Source organism: Magnolia sinica, chromosome 3 (assembly GCF_029962835.1).
Source record: "Magnolia sinica isolate HGM2019 chromosome 3, MsV1, whole genome shotgun sequence".
Classification (NCBI taxonomy): domain Eukaryota; kingdom Viridiplantae; phylum Streptophyta; class Magnoliopsida; order Magnoliales; family Magnoliaceae; genus Magnolia; species Magnolia sinica.
Genome location: NC_080575.1, coordinates 80,401,865 through 80,419,542, shown reverse-complemented (window position 1 = coordinate 80,419,542; position 17,678 = coordinate 80,401,865). Strand labels below are relative to the sequence as shown.

Below are 17,678 nucleotides of genomic sequence, written 5' to 3'. Positions count from 1 at the left end.
ATACCGCAAACAGTTTCCTTAGCCTTATCCTTTTTAAGTTCCATGGCCTTTATCTTCCTTATGAGGTTAGCCACTTTAGCATTTATATCATCTTCCTCTTTCAATATATATATATATATATATATATATATATATTCCACCTCTCTCTTTGATTGAGTAGGCTTAAAAGAGGTGCTTGGACTTGAGGAGATGTCCCATAATTGTGCATTTTCAGCAAGTTTGTCAAAGTAATCCCATACATCATCGACATCTTTGTTCATAAATTCTCCATTACACATTGTCTCAACCAATTGGCACATGGAAGTTAACAGTTCATTGTAGGAGAAATTTTTTATACGCCATGTTTCAAAGCCATGTTGTGGGCATGAACTGACAATATACTTGAACCGATCCCAACATTGGAAGAATGTTTCATCTTCCTTTTAGGTGAAGTTCATGATCGACTTCCTGATGGTGTTTGTCTTATGGTATGGGAAGAATTTCTTTATGAACTCCCTTGTCATGTCATTCCATCTGCCAATGGATCATGGACGTAGTGAATGCAACCACGTCTTAACTTTTTCTTTTGAGGAGAAGGGAAAGAGTTTCAGCCTGATCGTATCCTCAGACACATTAGGAAAGTATAAAGCGACTATTATCTCATCAAACTCTTTCATGTGTAGATATGAACTTTCAGATTCAAGTCCATGAAACTTTGGAAGGAGTTGGATCACCCCTGGCTTGATATCTATATTCTCTGTATTTTTTGAAAAAATCATACAGGAAGGTGTACTCACCTCCGCCGGTTGTAAGAAATCTCGTAAAGTATGAGGTGGGGGTGCATTGTGTACCTCATTCTCATCCTGAATTTCCTCAACTGGAGGTTGAGGTTGATTTGTAGGTTGATTTACAACCATCACTTCTATCGACTCTAAGGATCTCAAGTGGTGTCTAATCTGATGATGGATAGGCAGCCCTTCGACTAATCCTCCTTCACTCAAGAGATGTCGAGTGTTGTCACGAACCCACTTGGGCATGAAACACTCATAGCCTTTAAGTAATTAAACTTAAACATAAGAAATAAAACTAGGGAAACTAAAACAAATAAGAGATCTAAAAATAATAATAAGAGAGAATTAGAAAGAGGTTACCAGATTGGAAATTGCTATGTTAGAATCCTACAAAACAGAAAACTAAGATTCTAAAAACAAGTTCAGAAAAAATCTTAAACTAGAAAAAAAACAAAACAAAAAGTTAATCTTATCTTAACCTAATTCTAATATTAATTAAATTCAGAAAAATGCAGCGTAGTCCCCGGCAACGGCGCCAAAAATTTGTTTACAACCCCAAGTGTAGGGTCGCGATGTAGTAATAATCTTGGTGAGACCGAGGTCGAATCCACAGGGACTAATCTTGTACGTTTCTGAAAGTAACTAAAACTAGAACTAGAAGAAGATATATATCTAAATGTGAAATAATAAAGAGAGTAATTGTGAGTTTTGTAATTGAAACTTGTGAATTTAAAGGTGGGAACTAGGTGCCAAGGATCCACTTGTAGCAATTAAGATTCTACCGTACTTGATTCAAGAGACACAACTGGAATTGGAGTCATATCCTATCCAAATGGAACATATAGCAATTAAATCAAATCTTAACTTTCATTGACCTAATTTTCAATGAATGAGGATTATGAGAATTAGAAGGGATTCCATCACCCTACCATGCCCAGGAGACAATGATGAACAACAAGATTTACCAATCACACGATCTCAAATAGGAAAAAAAAATATTCAAAGCTATCGCAGCGTCTATTGTAATTTGAGTCACAATAAACCATAGAAAACTGAAAATATTCCTTAAAATCAAACTAGAAATCAATGAAGTTCAACATAAATAAGAATCAAAGCAAAATAAACATCCCAATCACACTACAAGCTTCACCTCTTAGCCCTCCCTAAGAGGTTTAGTTAATCATAGACATGATTTAACAAAAATATCTTAAGGAAAGCATAAAAACAAACTAAGGAAGAAGAAGAAGAAAACTCTTGGCGGCGGCTCTCCACCTTTTTGCTCCACTCTTGAAACCCTAAAAGATGCTTTGGAGTATCTTAGGAACTCTTATTTATAGTTAGGGAACTTCAACTTTCGCACTGAGTTGGAAAAGTCAGGAAACTGCCTCAAATTTATACAGTTCGCGCAAAATCTGCGTAACCTTCAACTAGTCGAGGGCAATCTTCGACTGGTTGAAGGTCATCTTCGACTAGTCGAGTGGAATCTTCGACTAGTTGAAGGTCACGTGAATTTTAAAGATAATGTTGTTGGAGTTCGAGCTGAACTTTCTTGAGCTGATCGAAGCAGAACCTGGGCTAGTCGAGGCAGAGCTTGGGCTAGTTGAAGCAGAGCTTGAGCTAGTCGAGCCAGAGCTTAGGATAGTCAAACTTTTCGCGTATTCTTTTTTTTTTTTCACTTCAAATCTTCGATTTTCTTCATTCCTCACTTCATTTTCTTGGATCTTTGGCATGTGAATTCTTCAATCTTCACCTCCTAAGATCCATCTTTTTCCTTGGTGATTCTTGATCATAAAATCCATGCTTTTAGTATTCTTTACATTCTAAGCTCTCAGATTCACCTTGCAACACAAACATGTATAAAATATACCTTTAAGCATCATCATGTTCATAAAATCAAGATATAAATAGGGGAGAATATGCATTATTTGACACTCAACACATACAACCTATTTAAATGCACATGCCTGTTTTGCGCTCCATCTTCCCATTTCTTTTTGGATATGTTTCTTTCTTTTTATTTCTCATGTCAAATACCTTCACATTGTTTCGACAAGAAACAACTGCATTCGATTTAGGGGATTTCATTCAATGATAACAAAGAAAGGATGAGAGAACAATGATTACAAGATATTTTATTCATTCTGAGTTCATTTACATCCTCGCATTTTTCTTAATTCTAAGATAGATTACAATGAATAGGCACAATGAATGAAAGAGAAAGCAGTGGTTTAATGGCAATTTCAGCAGCATTTCGACGCTTTTGATGTTCATCGCAAAGAACGGACTTTTCTTTCTTTTGGATCTCTCTCTCTCCCCTTGTGCTTCATATTTCCTTTACCTTCCCTTTATAAATCCAGCAACTGTCGCCCTTGATCAAGGAAGGGGTATTTTGGGCAAGAATACTGGTGCGCAATCTTCACGAACTTGAGTTGTGCGGGTTTTCTATTTTTTTACTTTACTTTTCTCTTGTTCTGGAAGCTCTTTGAGACTCTCCAACTTCTATCTTCTCTTACTTCTCTTTCTTGCTTCTCTCTTTCATGTAGAGGCCATCTCAGACATGTGTACAGCTCATCTTTCATTCTCATGAACACACAATACTTCTCTCAGCAAGAGCGCACAATACCCTATGAAGAGGGAGCGCACAACTAGACTATAAGGAGGGAGGGCACACCAAAGTTTCCTTTAGACAAGCACACAACACTTTTCCTATATAAAGTGGAGTAGAAGGCTAGCTTTCAGACAAGGAGTGCACATCCTCCTTCAAAGGTGGCGCAAGGATTCTCTCTTTAAGATATGAGCGCACAAAGATCCTTTATAAGTGGCGCAGGGAGTCTGGTTTCAAGAGTTGACGCACAAGGCTTGGTATCAGAACAAGGGTTAACGCACAAGCTTGGAATCAGGACAAGGCCCCCTTTGAAGTGGCGCAGAAGGCTAGTGTTAGGACAACTTCCCCTTTGAAGTGGCGCACAAGGCTAGTGTTAGGACAACTGCCCACTTGAAGTGGCGCACAAGAGAGGACACACAAAGCTTGGAGTTAAGACAAAGTCCCATATGAAATGGCGTTGGAGAAGATTGCGCACAAGGCTTCTCCTTGAAAAGTGGCGTTGTGCGCTGGTGTTAAGACAACAGAGAGAGAGAGAGAGAGAGAGAGAGAGATGTCACACAAGGGAAGTTCACACAAAGGCTATCTTCAAGACAAGAGAGAGAGAGAGAGAGAGAGAGAGAGAGAGAGAGATGTCGCACAAGGGAAGTGCACACAAAGGCTATCTTCAAGACAAGAGAGAGAGAGAGAGAGATGTCGCACAAGGGAAGTGTGCACAAAGGCTATCTTCAAGACAAGAGAGAGAGAGAGAGAGATGGTGAGGGAGGGAGGGAGATGGCGCTGGGACAAAGTCCCTTTGGAAGAACATTGTGCGCAAGTCCTTTTGAAGGTGGTTGTGCGCAAAGACTGTCTTCAAGACATGAAGCCACAAGAAGTGGCGCACAATGGAGACCTTCAAGACATGAAGCCACAAGAAGTGGCGGACAAAAGCTTTGAATGTGGACAACCTCCCACAAGAAGTGGCGCACAACCCTTTGAACGTGGAAGTGGGCGTTGTGCACCACATAGGTTGTGCGCCCCACACTCCATCTAGCGCACAACACCACGAGAGGATGCTCTCTCCAACTTTCTTGTCTCCAACTTCTCTCCTCCTTCTCTCTTGTCCAAATGAGGAGTAAGGAGGGGTATTTATAGGCCTCCCAGGTTCCTCCCTTCCTTAAACAGTGGTGATCACCACCACTTCTGCCTTTATACAACTCCCAACCTTCTCCCTTAACCAGTGGTATTCACCAACTTCTTCTTTAAATAGTGGTGTTCAACCAATCCTTCCTTAATACAAGGCAACTTCCATTTCTCCTTTCCGTAAGAGAAAGCACATCCATCCTTCATACCAGGTGGCCCATAAGGCATTCTTCTGTACAAGACAACGCCCATCCATTCTTCTGTACAAGACAACCTCCATAAACTTCTTCTTTCTAAGGTGATGCACATCCACTCCTCCATCATACCAGACAGTGTACAACCACTTTCTCCTTCATACCAGGCAGCACACAACCACTTTCTCCTTCATACTAGATAGCACACAAGGCTTTCTTCAAGAGGAGGGACATACAACAGAGATAGAGAAAGATAGAATTTTTTTTTTATGGCTCAACACACATCACTTAAATATTTAGCATGAGAATGAAATGAAAGATCAACTTGTCTAGAGACGCATGATGAGATGTTGTTGGAATTTTGGCATGGGCTTTAAATAGGAATATGAAAGTATTATAATCTATCCAACCTTGGATATGTAACTAATTTAGGGTTTAGTATAAACTTTTAAGACATTATAGTATTAATTTGATTTAGTATATTTCAATTAGTAGATGACTAGTGAGGAAATTCCCAATACCCCAGCGATTTATTTGTTACTTCGTCGACGATCTTGGATGAAGGATTATATTTACAAGATGAAGAGGTGCCCATTGAGATTAGTACCTCACAGTCACAGAGTTCAGTAAAAGGAAAAAAAGATCGATAGTGTAGGAAGATTTTGAAGAACCCTAAAGAACGGTATGTCTAAGATATAATGCAAGTACTACAAGACTCAATATGCTAAACAAATAGATTCACCGACCACAACTCTAAAGAAGCACCTATTGAAGTGTCATGAAAAAGCGTGAAACTAGACCTCAGGCCAATAAACACTTTCATTTACCCAATCTTTGGTGGATCTGTAGCAAGGTACCTTGTCCACCTATAAGTATAATAGGGAACATGTGAATGAGTTGACGATCAAATTTATTATTTTAAATGAAAAACCATTTCATATGGTAGAGAGTCTATCTTTTATCGAATTAGCTAGAGGCCTTAACCCTAGATAAGAGAATGTCTCCCGAATAACAATAAAGAGAGTGTGCATGAAGATATATGCAAGCGAGAAGGTCAAATTGAAAGGACAATTGGCATCAGTTTCTTGAATTAGCATGACATCAGATTTGTGGATGGCATTCAATCAACGTAAGGGGTGTATGTCATTAACTGCCTAATACGTTAATGCCAAATGGAGGCTCTGTAAAAGCGTTATAAACTTCCATTATCTTGTGCCTCCTCGCACTAGTTTGATAGTTTCAGACTGCATCTACATATGCCTTGTAGAGTGGAGCATTAAGAGGAAAATCTCCTCGATAACTTTAGACAATGTCTCTGCAAACGATAGCGTGATAACAAATTTGCAAAACTAATTTAGGGCCATCGATGACTTGTATTTTAATAGAAAAATATTTCATTTTAGGTGTTGTGCCTACATCATAAACTTGATTATACAAGATGAGCTTAAAACAATTGAGTCAACAATTAAGAATATAAGAGAGAGTGTGAAGTACAAACGAGGGTCACCTTCAGGATTAAATACATGGAATGAGATCATGAAACATTTAAAATTTTCATTTTAAAGAACGATGAAGTTGGATGTCATGACATATTAGAATTCAACTTATGAAATGTTGGATTCCACATTAGCTTTTAGAAATGCATTCTCTCATTATACAGAGCGTAATAGTATGTATCAATGGTTGCCTTCTGGTGATGATTGGACAAGAGTTGAAGCATTTCACAAATTCCTTACAGTTTTTTATGACATAGGGAAGATTTTTTCAAAAAGCAAGTATCCAACAACAGATATATTTATATCAGAGCTTTAGAGAGTAAAAGATATTTTGTATAAGTTGTGGTGGCCCAAACTTTGTACAATTAATGACTACAGATATGCAATTAAATTTTGATAAGTAGTGGTCTAAGTACAGTCTGGTAATGGTTGTTGCAGTCGTTCTTGATCCTCAATATAAGATGTTCATGGTTATATATTTATTTTTTAAAAAAAATTGTATGGTGAGAAGAGTGCTATTGAGGTCGATAAGATTCGTGATGCAGTTAAAGATTTGTACAATTTCTATTTGGAAACTTTAGAGCCGTAAAAGACAATATCGCATGTCATACTCCTCATGTGGGTTTTAGTTCTGGTGTTACTGCACAATGAAACACGGTCGACGATTTCATATATTTCATGGTACAATTTGAGACAAAAAAAATTTGACCACTATCTCAAGGAGCCACTTGTAAAGTACAAAGGCGAAGAATTTGATACTTATAAACTGCTGGAAGTCGAAAGCTCGTGAATCATAATACCTATGATCTCGTTGATGTTACGAGACATCTTATCAATTCCAATTTCAACTATAGTGTCGGAATCTACTTTTAGCACAGGGAGTAGGGTTGTGAACAAGTATCAAAACTTACACAGGAACTAGTTGAAGCGCTCATTTGTACACAAGATTGGTTGTGACCAATTTGGGGAAAAAAAACTTTGTTGATGAGGAGTTCAAGGAATAGGAGAGTGAGAAGTTGGATGAGATAATACCTGTAACAATTGCATGAAGTGTGATAAGACACTGCATTTTATTGTCCTTACATTTGCTTACGACAATTTGATAGTTATTATTTGTGAACTTGAATTGTAATATTTGATGGGTGGATGGATATTTTATAATTTTATTGTTGAGACCTAAATATTGCATATTGATCCCATTAATTACATTAGCTTTCCTGGCATTCAAGTATTAATCCAATAAAATCATATATGTTTTCATCATGCGAGGTGGTTTTGGACCTAAAGATGAATATGTGCCAAAAATGATGGATTTAGAGCTCAAAAGAAGATAATAAAGAATTGGAGATTTTGAAGTTATTAATGAATAATTCACATGTTAATGATCCAAGAAAATCAAGTACAAATGATGAGAAAAGATTGGCGAAATCACAAGTCCCACAACATAAACAACAAACTGTTCAGTCCCACTTAAGGTTGGTTCGGTCCCACCGAAATTGCATAAAATAGTCCAGCAAGAAATTATGATTTTCATAATTAATTCGGCTCGACCTTCGACTTGACTTCGGTCCGACTGAAGCCAACTTCATTCCCACTTAAGACAGCTTAGGTGAGACCTAAGTTAGACATATTCTGCATAGATTTTTTAGATGAAATTTGGTGCGATTGAAGTGTAATAAAAGTATGAAAATTGAAGTTGGTTGAAAGTCGGTGTGAGCTTTTACTATTTAAATGAGTTTTCTTAGTTGTTTTAGATACGAATTATAGGTTGAGAGAGAGAGACCAAGGGTTAGAAGAGTCTCTACAAAGCCGTTCTTCTTCTTCAACTTCTCAATTATAGTTTGGCCATGTCAGGCTAATCTCTTAGCTAAGGCTAAGGGATGAAGCTCGTGGTTCTTTTTAATGTTTATTTTACTTTAATTTAAGTTATTTGGTTTTCATGTTAAACAATTCATTGATTTTTTTGTTTGAATAAATAAGTATTTTCAATTTACTTTAATCCATTATCAACTTCGGGCACATTGGATGCTTAGGAGACTATTGATATTATCTTGCATGTTTTGCAATTATTGGATCTGTAAAATTCATTGATCTATTATTGACTCCGGGCATGATAGATGCTTTGAATTCCCAACGATCAATATGTTGAGGTTTTATGAGGGAACCAATTTAATGAAGATCAAATCTATTTTGAAGTATATGAATGATGATTTAACCACTCTATCTTCTGATTAGATATGATATGCTTCATTTCCAATTGAGTTATAATTGTTGAATCAGTAACATAGATATTGTGATTGTTATAAGTGGATTCCTAGATCTTGGTACATTTTCTTCTTGTTAAAAATCTTTTTTTCTCTTACTGGATTAAAAACCAAGACAAATCATTAGACCTATATTAGTTATAGGCCGTGTTCCTCATTCCCTGTGAATTCAACCTTAGTCTCACTGAGTTATTACTACATCATAACCTTGCACTCGGGTTCGTGAACACTTATCACTTATATATTTTAATGTTTATTTTTGTATTTTTTTCTTTTCATTTATGTTTTTAGATGACTTAATGTTGCTTAAATTTTATATGGTTAGATGGTTGTATTTGTTTATCTTCATTCCTTAATTATTTATGTTACCTCAACCTAACCAAATATTTTTTCTTTCAAAACTCACACTTATAGATATGTCATCGGAAGATGATCCATCGGCAGATATTTAGGATTATGGAGCTCAAGTCTACTTATAGGATGAAAAGATAAAGTTGAAATGCAAGTTGCGTGAAAAATAATTTGTAAACAAAACAAATTGGTTAAAATTACATTTGGCTTGTCAGGGAGGATACACTACCCATATAGCAAAGCTCATCTAGAAGTTTGAAATTTATTTCGAGCAATTCTCGACTCAAATACAACGGCTTCCACCACCCCTTCCTATACAACCAATATAACAACTACAAAAGTTATAGAAGTGGGCTTATTATAATTGAAGAAGGGTCAAGCAAAGGAACTACCCCCATGGTTAGTAGAGAAGAAGAAAACAAACTATTAAGAGAAGAAGATGAACGAAATTATAAAGAAGCTGTAAAACAAAGTTTGAAATTAGCATCCAGGACCAAACAACATTAACTCCTTCCAAGACAATATTATACCGAAGTAGGCATGAGTACGGGATATAAGTCAAGTAATAAATCATCAAAGTTTCTTAAAAGTCTTGCAACATTTTATAAGCAGTTGAGAATCTCATACAAATTGGATCAAAAAAATATATTGAAAAAACTTGTGTAAATTTATGAATGAAGACGATGGAATGACATCTCTACCACCCGCTTCAGAAGAAGTAAACAAGCATCTTTTAAACACATTTAGCTTGGACTTAGCCCAGAGTTCTCTCGCAGTTCAAGCTGTAAAAAGAGAACCAAAGGATAATTCCAGCGAGGACAGTGGAGGAGGGGGCTACTATTACAGACAAGGTTACTCAGGTTATACGTTGCAAGTGACATTCATCATACCGAGGATGTTGAATGAATAAATGAGTTTTTGGTTTGTATGTATAACTCCATCTGAGATTCTAAACATACTTTTGATTTTTGACAATGTTTATATTACTTTGTTTGTTTGTTTGGGTTATATATATATATTACTTATGAGTCTTTAACAATATTTATTCTAAACAACTCAACTTAAGTAGAAAAAAAAGATGGGAAAAAAGCTCAACTTGACCTGACTCGACTCGACTCGACTCAGTGCTGACCCAACCCGACTTGATCATTTTGACTGGGTCGAGCTCGATCCGGATTAATCTAGGCCAAACCTAGACTTAGATCGGGTCAAGCATGTTGTACTCGGTAATGAGTCAGGTTGAGTTTGGGTCAGGTATATTTCAAAACCAGATTGGGTCAGTTCCATAACTCGGTCTGATTCGACTCGATGCCTAGCTCTAAGTACAACTATTTCAAATTGAAATAATAAATTATGTCCCATTTATAACTTTCTTAAATAGAAAGAAATTACACCAGTTGAATCATAGCTGGCATTTATTAGACGGTTGAAATAAAAAATCAGATGGTCTTATTTCAGCAAACAAGTATCAACTGATCAAGTTGACAAAAATATTCAATCAATCTGATTTGGGTCTTTTGATCTATTTACAATGGGTCCACAATTTAAGGTTCACTTTGAGTGAATATAAACGACGTGTATAATTTCTGAGTGCCAACGAATCAACCATTAAGCGCAACCAAAGCATCAAATAAGAAACCCCATCGTTGTGGCCCACCTTGATCTACGTATCATTACTCACACCATCAATCCATTTTTCAATATATTTAATGACTTAAACCCAAAATCAAAGCATATACAAAGCCCAAGTGTACCACACCACGGAACATGACGGGGATATAATGTCGACTGTTGAAACCTTCCTAGGCCCCACAGTGATATTTGTTTGTCATCCAACCTGTTAATAAAGCCACACAAACACAAACATGGACGAAAGGATGACACAAATACCAGCTTGATAAAAAACTTCCAGAGCTCCCAATTAGTTTTCAATAGTAGCCGTTCCATTCCCACTATTTTCATATGTGATTCACTAAAGCTTTGGATATGCTTTAAATTTGAACACATGCTATGAAATGAGATGGAAAAATAGATGGACAGTAGGATAAAACACAAGCATCAGTGGGACTGACAGAGTTTACTCACAGCTTGGTGAGCTCCCGTGAAGCCCGGCGTCACCTAAGTCCCCTTTACCGTGGGGCCCTCCTTAGTCCTTGTGCATGCATTATATAACCATGTCGTTCATTCGTTTTTACAGATAATCTCAGGACATGGTAAGAGAAATAAGCAGATCCGGATCTGAGGTAAATCATACTATGGAAATAGTGGTGATTGAACGCTCCACCAGTACGGGTTTGCAACCTGTTAATAAGGTGAAATAAACCTGGACTAAGGGAAAAAACAAATATCAAATTTATCCAAAACTTTTGTTGTCCGTAATAAAATTTTAATGGTTAAAAACCACATTTTTCTATAGTATGGTCGACGTGAGATTTGAATCTTCTCTTGTTTCGGGATCAGACCCTAAAATGATATGGAAAAACGGATATAGAGACTGGATATAGAATAAATATATCAGCGTCACGGTAAGGCCGGCAGCGTATTGGGTGAGGCCGGGGTCGCACCTAACCGGCCCTCATTCCTCACCAGACAAGCCGCGTCCTGGATGGATAAAGCTCCACGTCCATTGAAATTTCCACCTATTTTATTACCTCCATACGAACCAATAAAATAATCCACGTCAGCATAAAGCAACTCGAGAGCCAGCAAACTCGCTAAAAAGGAAAACAGAAAATCCTGTGTGTAAACAATAAATAGGTGAAGAGAGAGAAGAAGGGAGAGATGCTTAGTAGCGGCAAAATCTCTCATTCGATTCTATCTCTCTCCCCTCCGTTTTTCACGAATTCTTCTTCTCGTTTTCTAGGGCAGAGTCGGAAGATCTCCTTCCTTGGAATTCAAAACCCTTTCTACTCTGCAGCAACTGCGAGAAAATCATGGAATTCTAGAATGTCGATTTCTCCAGCTGTGAATTTCAGCGTCAGAGCCTCGGCTCAGCAGCTCAAGAACGCTGACGAACTCATCGACTCCGTTGAAACCTTCATCTTTGACTGCGATGGTGAGCAGATGATTCTGTAGAATTTTGAAATTGGTTATATATATATATATATTATCGCCGACTATTCTCTCTCTCTCTCTCTCTCTCTCTCTCTCACATTCTCATTCTTTGATTGTTTTCAGCTTAATTTTGTTGGAATGTTAACATTTTTTCTGGATGCTATATATTGAATCTGATCAGAAGATATATTATGCAAAGCGGACTGTTCTCTATCGGGATTTTGACCATACCAGTATTGTAGTATGGTCAAATTCTAGAAATGGCAGAAAGTTTCAAATATTCCGAAGGTAGCCATCTGACAGGTCTTGAGAAGATTTTTTGACCAAATTACCCCTGTCCTTGGTTCATAGTTGTACGGTTTTTGAGTGAATAAGAAGTTACGTCATATTCAAAGTTGAGAAAGTGACGTGGACGGAAGCACTTTTGGGCCTGAGCAAGGGTTGTATTATCTTAATGCGGAAATTTCAGGATCTAACTGTGCATAGGACAGAGATCAAAGGGTTTAGATAGCTTACCTATCTGAGACGCTATAGTCGAAGAAACAGAACGCCAGAAATATAATACCAGGATCTTCCTCTCCTTCACACCCTTATAGAAGAAATTGATGGGATTGAGCTTATCTCTTCACTTGGTGTAGGATCGGGGACGCAGTCTGCCTTATTATATAGTTAGTGGGATGAAAAGAGTTTGAAACCCATCACAACTCTCTTCCCACGGCTCCACACATTACAATCTTAGTACTATTCAAACAGCTACCTTTGTATCACGGCTATGGCATTCCAACCCCTTACACATATTAATCTGAAATTACAACGCAGTGGGGTCCACTGGTATACCCGTTTACATCATCCAGCCTTTAGGATAATCTGGACCATTGATCGATGAGGCCCACCTTATAGAGATCTTACATTCTCCCACTTGGGCCACATTGATAAATGTCAATGATTAATCTTTTGAAAATGTTTTAAAAATATTTGTTTTGAGAAAACATCCAAATGGTTAACCAACGAAATTAGAGGATAATACGGGTAATGCCATTCAATCTAGTCCATTAAGATTATCAGCGACGAATCGTGGTAGTCACCACCACATTTAATCTAGGCGAAGTGAGGCTAAGCGTGATCACGAATGCATTCAATCTTAATGACATAAATCAGAAATTAGGAAGTGTGGTATAAGGATTACACACGTAGTGTGATAATGTGTGTCTATCAGTGTTTTAAATAGCAGTAGCGTGATGCGTAGTGCTCAACCCTCTATAACGTGTAGCATAAATATGTAGTGTGTAGCGTAAGCTACACGATACTTTTATTTTTTAATTTAAAAATAAGACCAATATAATAAATATTGGAAAAAAAAGGAAAAAAATATAAAAATGCATAAAAGATGATTCATTTTATCAATTATAAGCATGTTCAAAAAAGTTATTAGTTATCATTTATCAAAAGCCAATCCACATACATAAGCCAAATCAAATAATTATCACATCAACAACTTTCTAAGCAAACCACTTTAATTAGTAATGTCTAATTGAAACTACAAGTCACAATTATGAAAAGAAATAAAAATTCCATAGGTTAAAAGTATCAAGTATAATACAAGTGTCACATTCCTCAACATTAAAAACAAAGAAAATGTGAAAAAAATAAAATAGTAAAAAAAATACATTGTAGCTTACGCTACGGACGCTATGCGCTACCTAGCTGTAGCGTACGCTACAACCCCTGTAGCATACGCTACAACCCCTGTAGCGTATGCTATAGGGGATTTATGCTATTTGGGACGCTACAACCCCTGTAGCGTATGCTATAGGGGATTTATGCTATTTGGGACGCTACATAGCATTACGGCCATGCTACGCTATGAGCGCTATTCGAAACACTGGTGTCTATCCTTAAGAGGTCCTGAAGCTTTTAAATGTCTCCAATGAGGCATGACTCTAGTTCTACTTAGTTAAATTAGATTGCGTATACTTAATGAGAAGTAGAAATTAAACTTTATATCAAAATTATCAAAACTTTATCAAATGAGATCTCTTGAATGTCTATGAGAATCAAAGTATGCTCAAGTCCCACTAACTAAAAACATCTGTGGGATTAATGACTCACATGGATGTTACATGCTCCTAAAATGGCATGATAGGGAGCCTTTTAGTGAGCGAATCTACAATTATCTGTTTAGTGCCGATGAACTTCACAGACACCTGACGATTCTGAACTTTTTCCTTTACAACAAGATATTTGATGTCGATATGCCTCGACCTTGATTAATGCTTGTTGTTACTAGAGAAGGAAATCGCATCTAAATTATCGCAAAATATTCTCAATGGTTTCGGGATATGCTCCAGTACCTGCAAACCTGAGAAGAAACTCTGTAATCATAAAGCTTGATTAGATACCTCATGACAAGCAATGAATTCAGCTTCCATGGTGGACGAGGTTGTGGTAGACTATTTCACGCTTTTCCAAGATAGCTCCTCCAACCATCATGAAGATGTATCCTATGGTGGACTTCTTAATGTTAACGCAGCCTGCAAAATCTGCGTCTGAATATCTAATCAACTCTAAATGATCAGATCTTCTGTATGTGAGTCCGAAGTCCTTCGTTCTTTGTAGATATCGCAATACTTTCTTTGCAGCTATCCAATGTTGCATTCCTGGATTAGATAGGTATCTGCCTAACATTCTAACAACAAATGCAATATCCGGTCGCGTACAGACTTGAGCATACATGATGCTCCCTCCTACTGATGCGTACGGAAATTCTTTCATTCGATTCTTTTCCAAATCATTCTTTGGACACTGAAATAGGTCAAATTTGTTGCTCTTTACAATGGGCGACTGTCTGGAAGTACAATGTTGCATGCCATACCTTTCGAGTACCTTGGTAATATAGGCCTTCCGTGACAGGTTGAGCAGTCCACGTGATTTGTCATAGCGAATCTCAATGCCGATGACATAAGAGATGTCACTAAGATTCTTCATTTCAAATATTTGAGATAAGAATTTCTTAGTGTCGCTCAACATCTTGATATCATTGCTAGCCAACAGAATCTCATCGACATACAAAATCATCATAACGAACTTACTCCCACTTTCATCTGCAGTGTTTTTCACAAAACCATATGAGGATATTACTTCATGAAACTACTGTCGTGATGCCTGTTTCAACCCATAGATGGATTTCTTTAGTTTATAAACCAAATGTTCTGAGCCATGGGCTACAAAACCTTGGGGTTGTAACATGTATACATTCTCATTCAGATCCCTATTGAGAAATGTTGTCTTTACATCCATCCGATGTAACTCTAAGTCCATATGAGCTACAAGAGCCATTATTATCTTGAATGAGTCTTTTTTTGATACTGGTGAGAAAGTCTCCTTAAAGTCAATGCCCTCACACTGGTTAAAACCTTTGGCAACAAGTCTGACTTTATATCTTTCGACATTACCCTTAGAGTCCCGCTTGGTTTTAAATATCCATTTACAACCAATCGGCCTTATTCCATGGGGTAACTCAACAAGATCCCATACTTTATTATCCCTCATGGATTTCAACTCATCTTTCATGGCATCATACTAACGAGAAGGATCAGCACTTTATTTGACCTGTACAAAGGATTCAGGATCCTTTTCCACCCTTACGTCAAAATCGTGCTCCTATAAGTATACGATGTAATCGTCTCAATTTACAGGTCTTCTCTCTCTTTCGGATCTTCTTAATGGCTCAGCCTCTTGGGTGTGATTTTGATTTTCCTCATGAGTGGGTTGTATCTGAGGTTTAACGTGGTGTTCTACAGTGATTGCAGGGTCAACTGCAGCATTTACATCCATGTGATCTTGAGTGATTATGATCGGAGTCACAGTCCTTTCTTCCTCAAATACAAATTTTCTAATGTTCGTGCTCCCACTGTTTTCAGTGTTCTCAATGAATCTGGCATTCCTAGTCTCAATAATCCTGATAGAGTGGGAATGACAGTAGAATCGAAAGCCCTTTGACCTTTCTAGATATCCAATAAAGAAACAACTTATGGTTCTGGGATCGAGCTTCTTTTCATGCGGGTTATAAGTTTTGGCCTCAGCAGGACAGTCCCAAACATATAAATATCGGAGACTTGGTTTTCTCCCATTACACAACTCAAAAGCGGTTTTGCTTACTGCTTTGCTGGGGACCCTGTTAAGTATATGAACTGTGGTTTTGATTGCATCACCCCATAGAGATTCTGGCAATGTCGAATTGCTAACCATGCTTCACACCATATCCATAAGGGTGTGATTACGTCTTTCAGCCACACCATTCTACTTTGGAGTACCAGGCATAGTGTACTGGGCGACAATGCCACAATCTTGTAGGTATCTAGCAAATGGCCTTGGATTGCGACCTGATTCGTCATATCTACCATAGTATTCACCACCACGGTCAGATCTGACAACTTTAATCCTTTTATCGAGTTGATTTTCAACTTCGGCGTTATAGATTTTATAAGCATTAATGGCATCTGATTTCTCACTGATAAGGTAGAGGTACCTGAAAAGAGAGTAGTCATCTATAAAGGTAATAAAATATTTGTGTCCACTCCAGGAAGTTGTAGGGAATGGTCCACAAATGTCCGTATATATCACCTCTAAAAGTCCTACACTTCTTGTTGCACTTTTCTTTCTAGTTCTGATCTGTTTTCGTTTTACGCAATCAATGTACACTTTATAGTCAGAGAAGTCTAGAGAATGAAGAATTCCTTCTCGCACAAGCCTGTCCAATCTCCCACGAGATATATGACATAGTCACCTGTGCCACGACATGGAGGAATTCTTATAGTCTAGTTTTTGCTTAGATCCTACTTTATTTCCATGCAAGGCATTAACATTATAGACGTGTGAGGCAATCAAGTCTAACCGATATAAGTTATTTACCATAGAGCTGGTGCCAACTATAATCTAATTAAAGTAAATAGTGAATCCTTTATTCTCAAATTGAAATGAATATCCTAATTTATCCAAACGAGAAATAGAAACTAGATTTTATTTATTTATTTTTGGGTTAGCTTGTTAGTACACACCCATGTCAGTACACACACTCCATGTTAGCCACCCCCCCTAGGGATCGATACCAAGGCCTCAAGTGTTGAAACGAGGTATATCTACTCAGTCTGCCAGTTGAGAAATAGAAACTAGATTACGCCTTATAGAGGCACACAAAATGTATCTACTAAATTCAAAAAATGACCAGACTCTAACTTAAGCCTATAGACTCCAATTGCCTCTACGTCGACCTTGACACCATTGCCTACGTATACCGAGCGCTCTGCATCAGATGGTGGCCTAACCTGTAGTAATTCCTGCATAGAAGTACATATGTGAATAGTAGTTCCCGAATCTATCCACCAGGAATCTGCTGACACATTGGTTAGATTAGATTCAAAACAGACGAGAACAAAATGATTACCTTTCTTTATGAGCCATTTCTTATACTTTTCGTAGTCTTTCTTTTGATGGCCCACCCTTTTGCAAAAGAAGCATTTACTGCTTTTAGCCCATTTGCGGTTCGATCCATTTCTAGATTGATTCCCATTGTTTCTTGAGAATTCATTATTAGAACTTTGGTTCCTTTTCCTTTTCCCCTTTTGCCCATGTCCATGCCCTTGTCCTGAGGTCACTATATTTATATTTTGTACTGTGCCTGACTGCCTAATCCTATCCTCTTGAACGCACTGAGAAATCAGTTCGTCCAATGTCCACGTGTCCTTCAGAGTGTTATAGTTTACAAGGAATGTACTGTATTGAGGAGGTAGGTTGTTCATGATCAAGTGAATCAGATGATTATTTGT

At 37.5% G+C, this 17,678-nt stretch overlaps 1 protein-coding gene and 1 non-coding gene across 2 annotated transcripts in view; both read left to right on the top strand.

Moving 5' to 3' along the window:
- The first annotated feature begins 348 nt into the window (after positions 1-348).
- LOC131241878 (small nucleolar RNA R71) lies at positions 349-455 on the top strand. Its single transcript, XR_009169444.1, has one exon. It is a non-coding gene; the product is annotated as a small nucleolar RNA R71 (small nucleolar RNA).
- An 11,012-nt stretch (positions 456-11,467) lies between these two features.
- LOC131240069 (phosphoglycolate phosphatase 1A, chloroplastic-like) overlaps positions 11,468-17,678 on the top strand; it is a 63,222-nt gene continuing 57,011 nt past the window's right edge. The window contains exon 1 of the mRNA XM_058238090.1: positions 11,468-11,854. Coding sequence (XP_058094073.1) covers positions 11,581-11,854 — 274 coding nt within the window. The 5' untranslated portion in view covers positions 11,468-11,580. The remainder of the gene's footprint in view (positions 11,855-17,678) is intronic.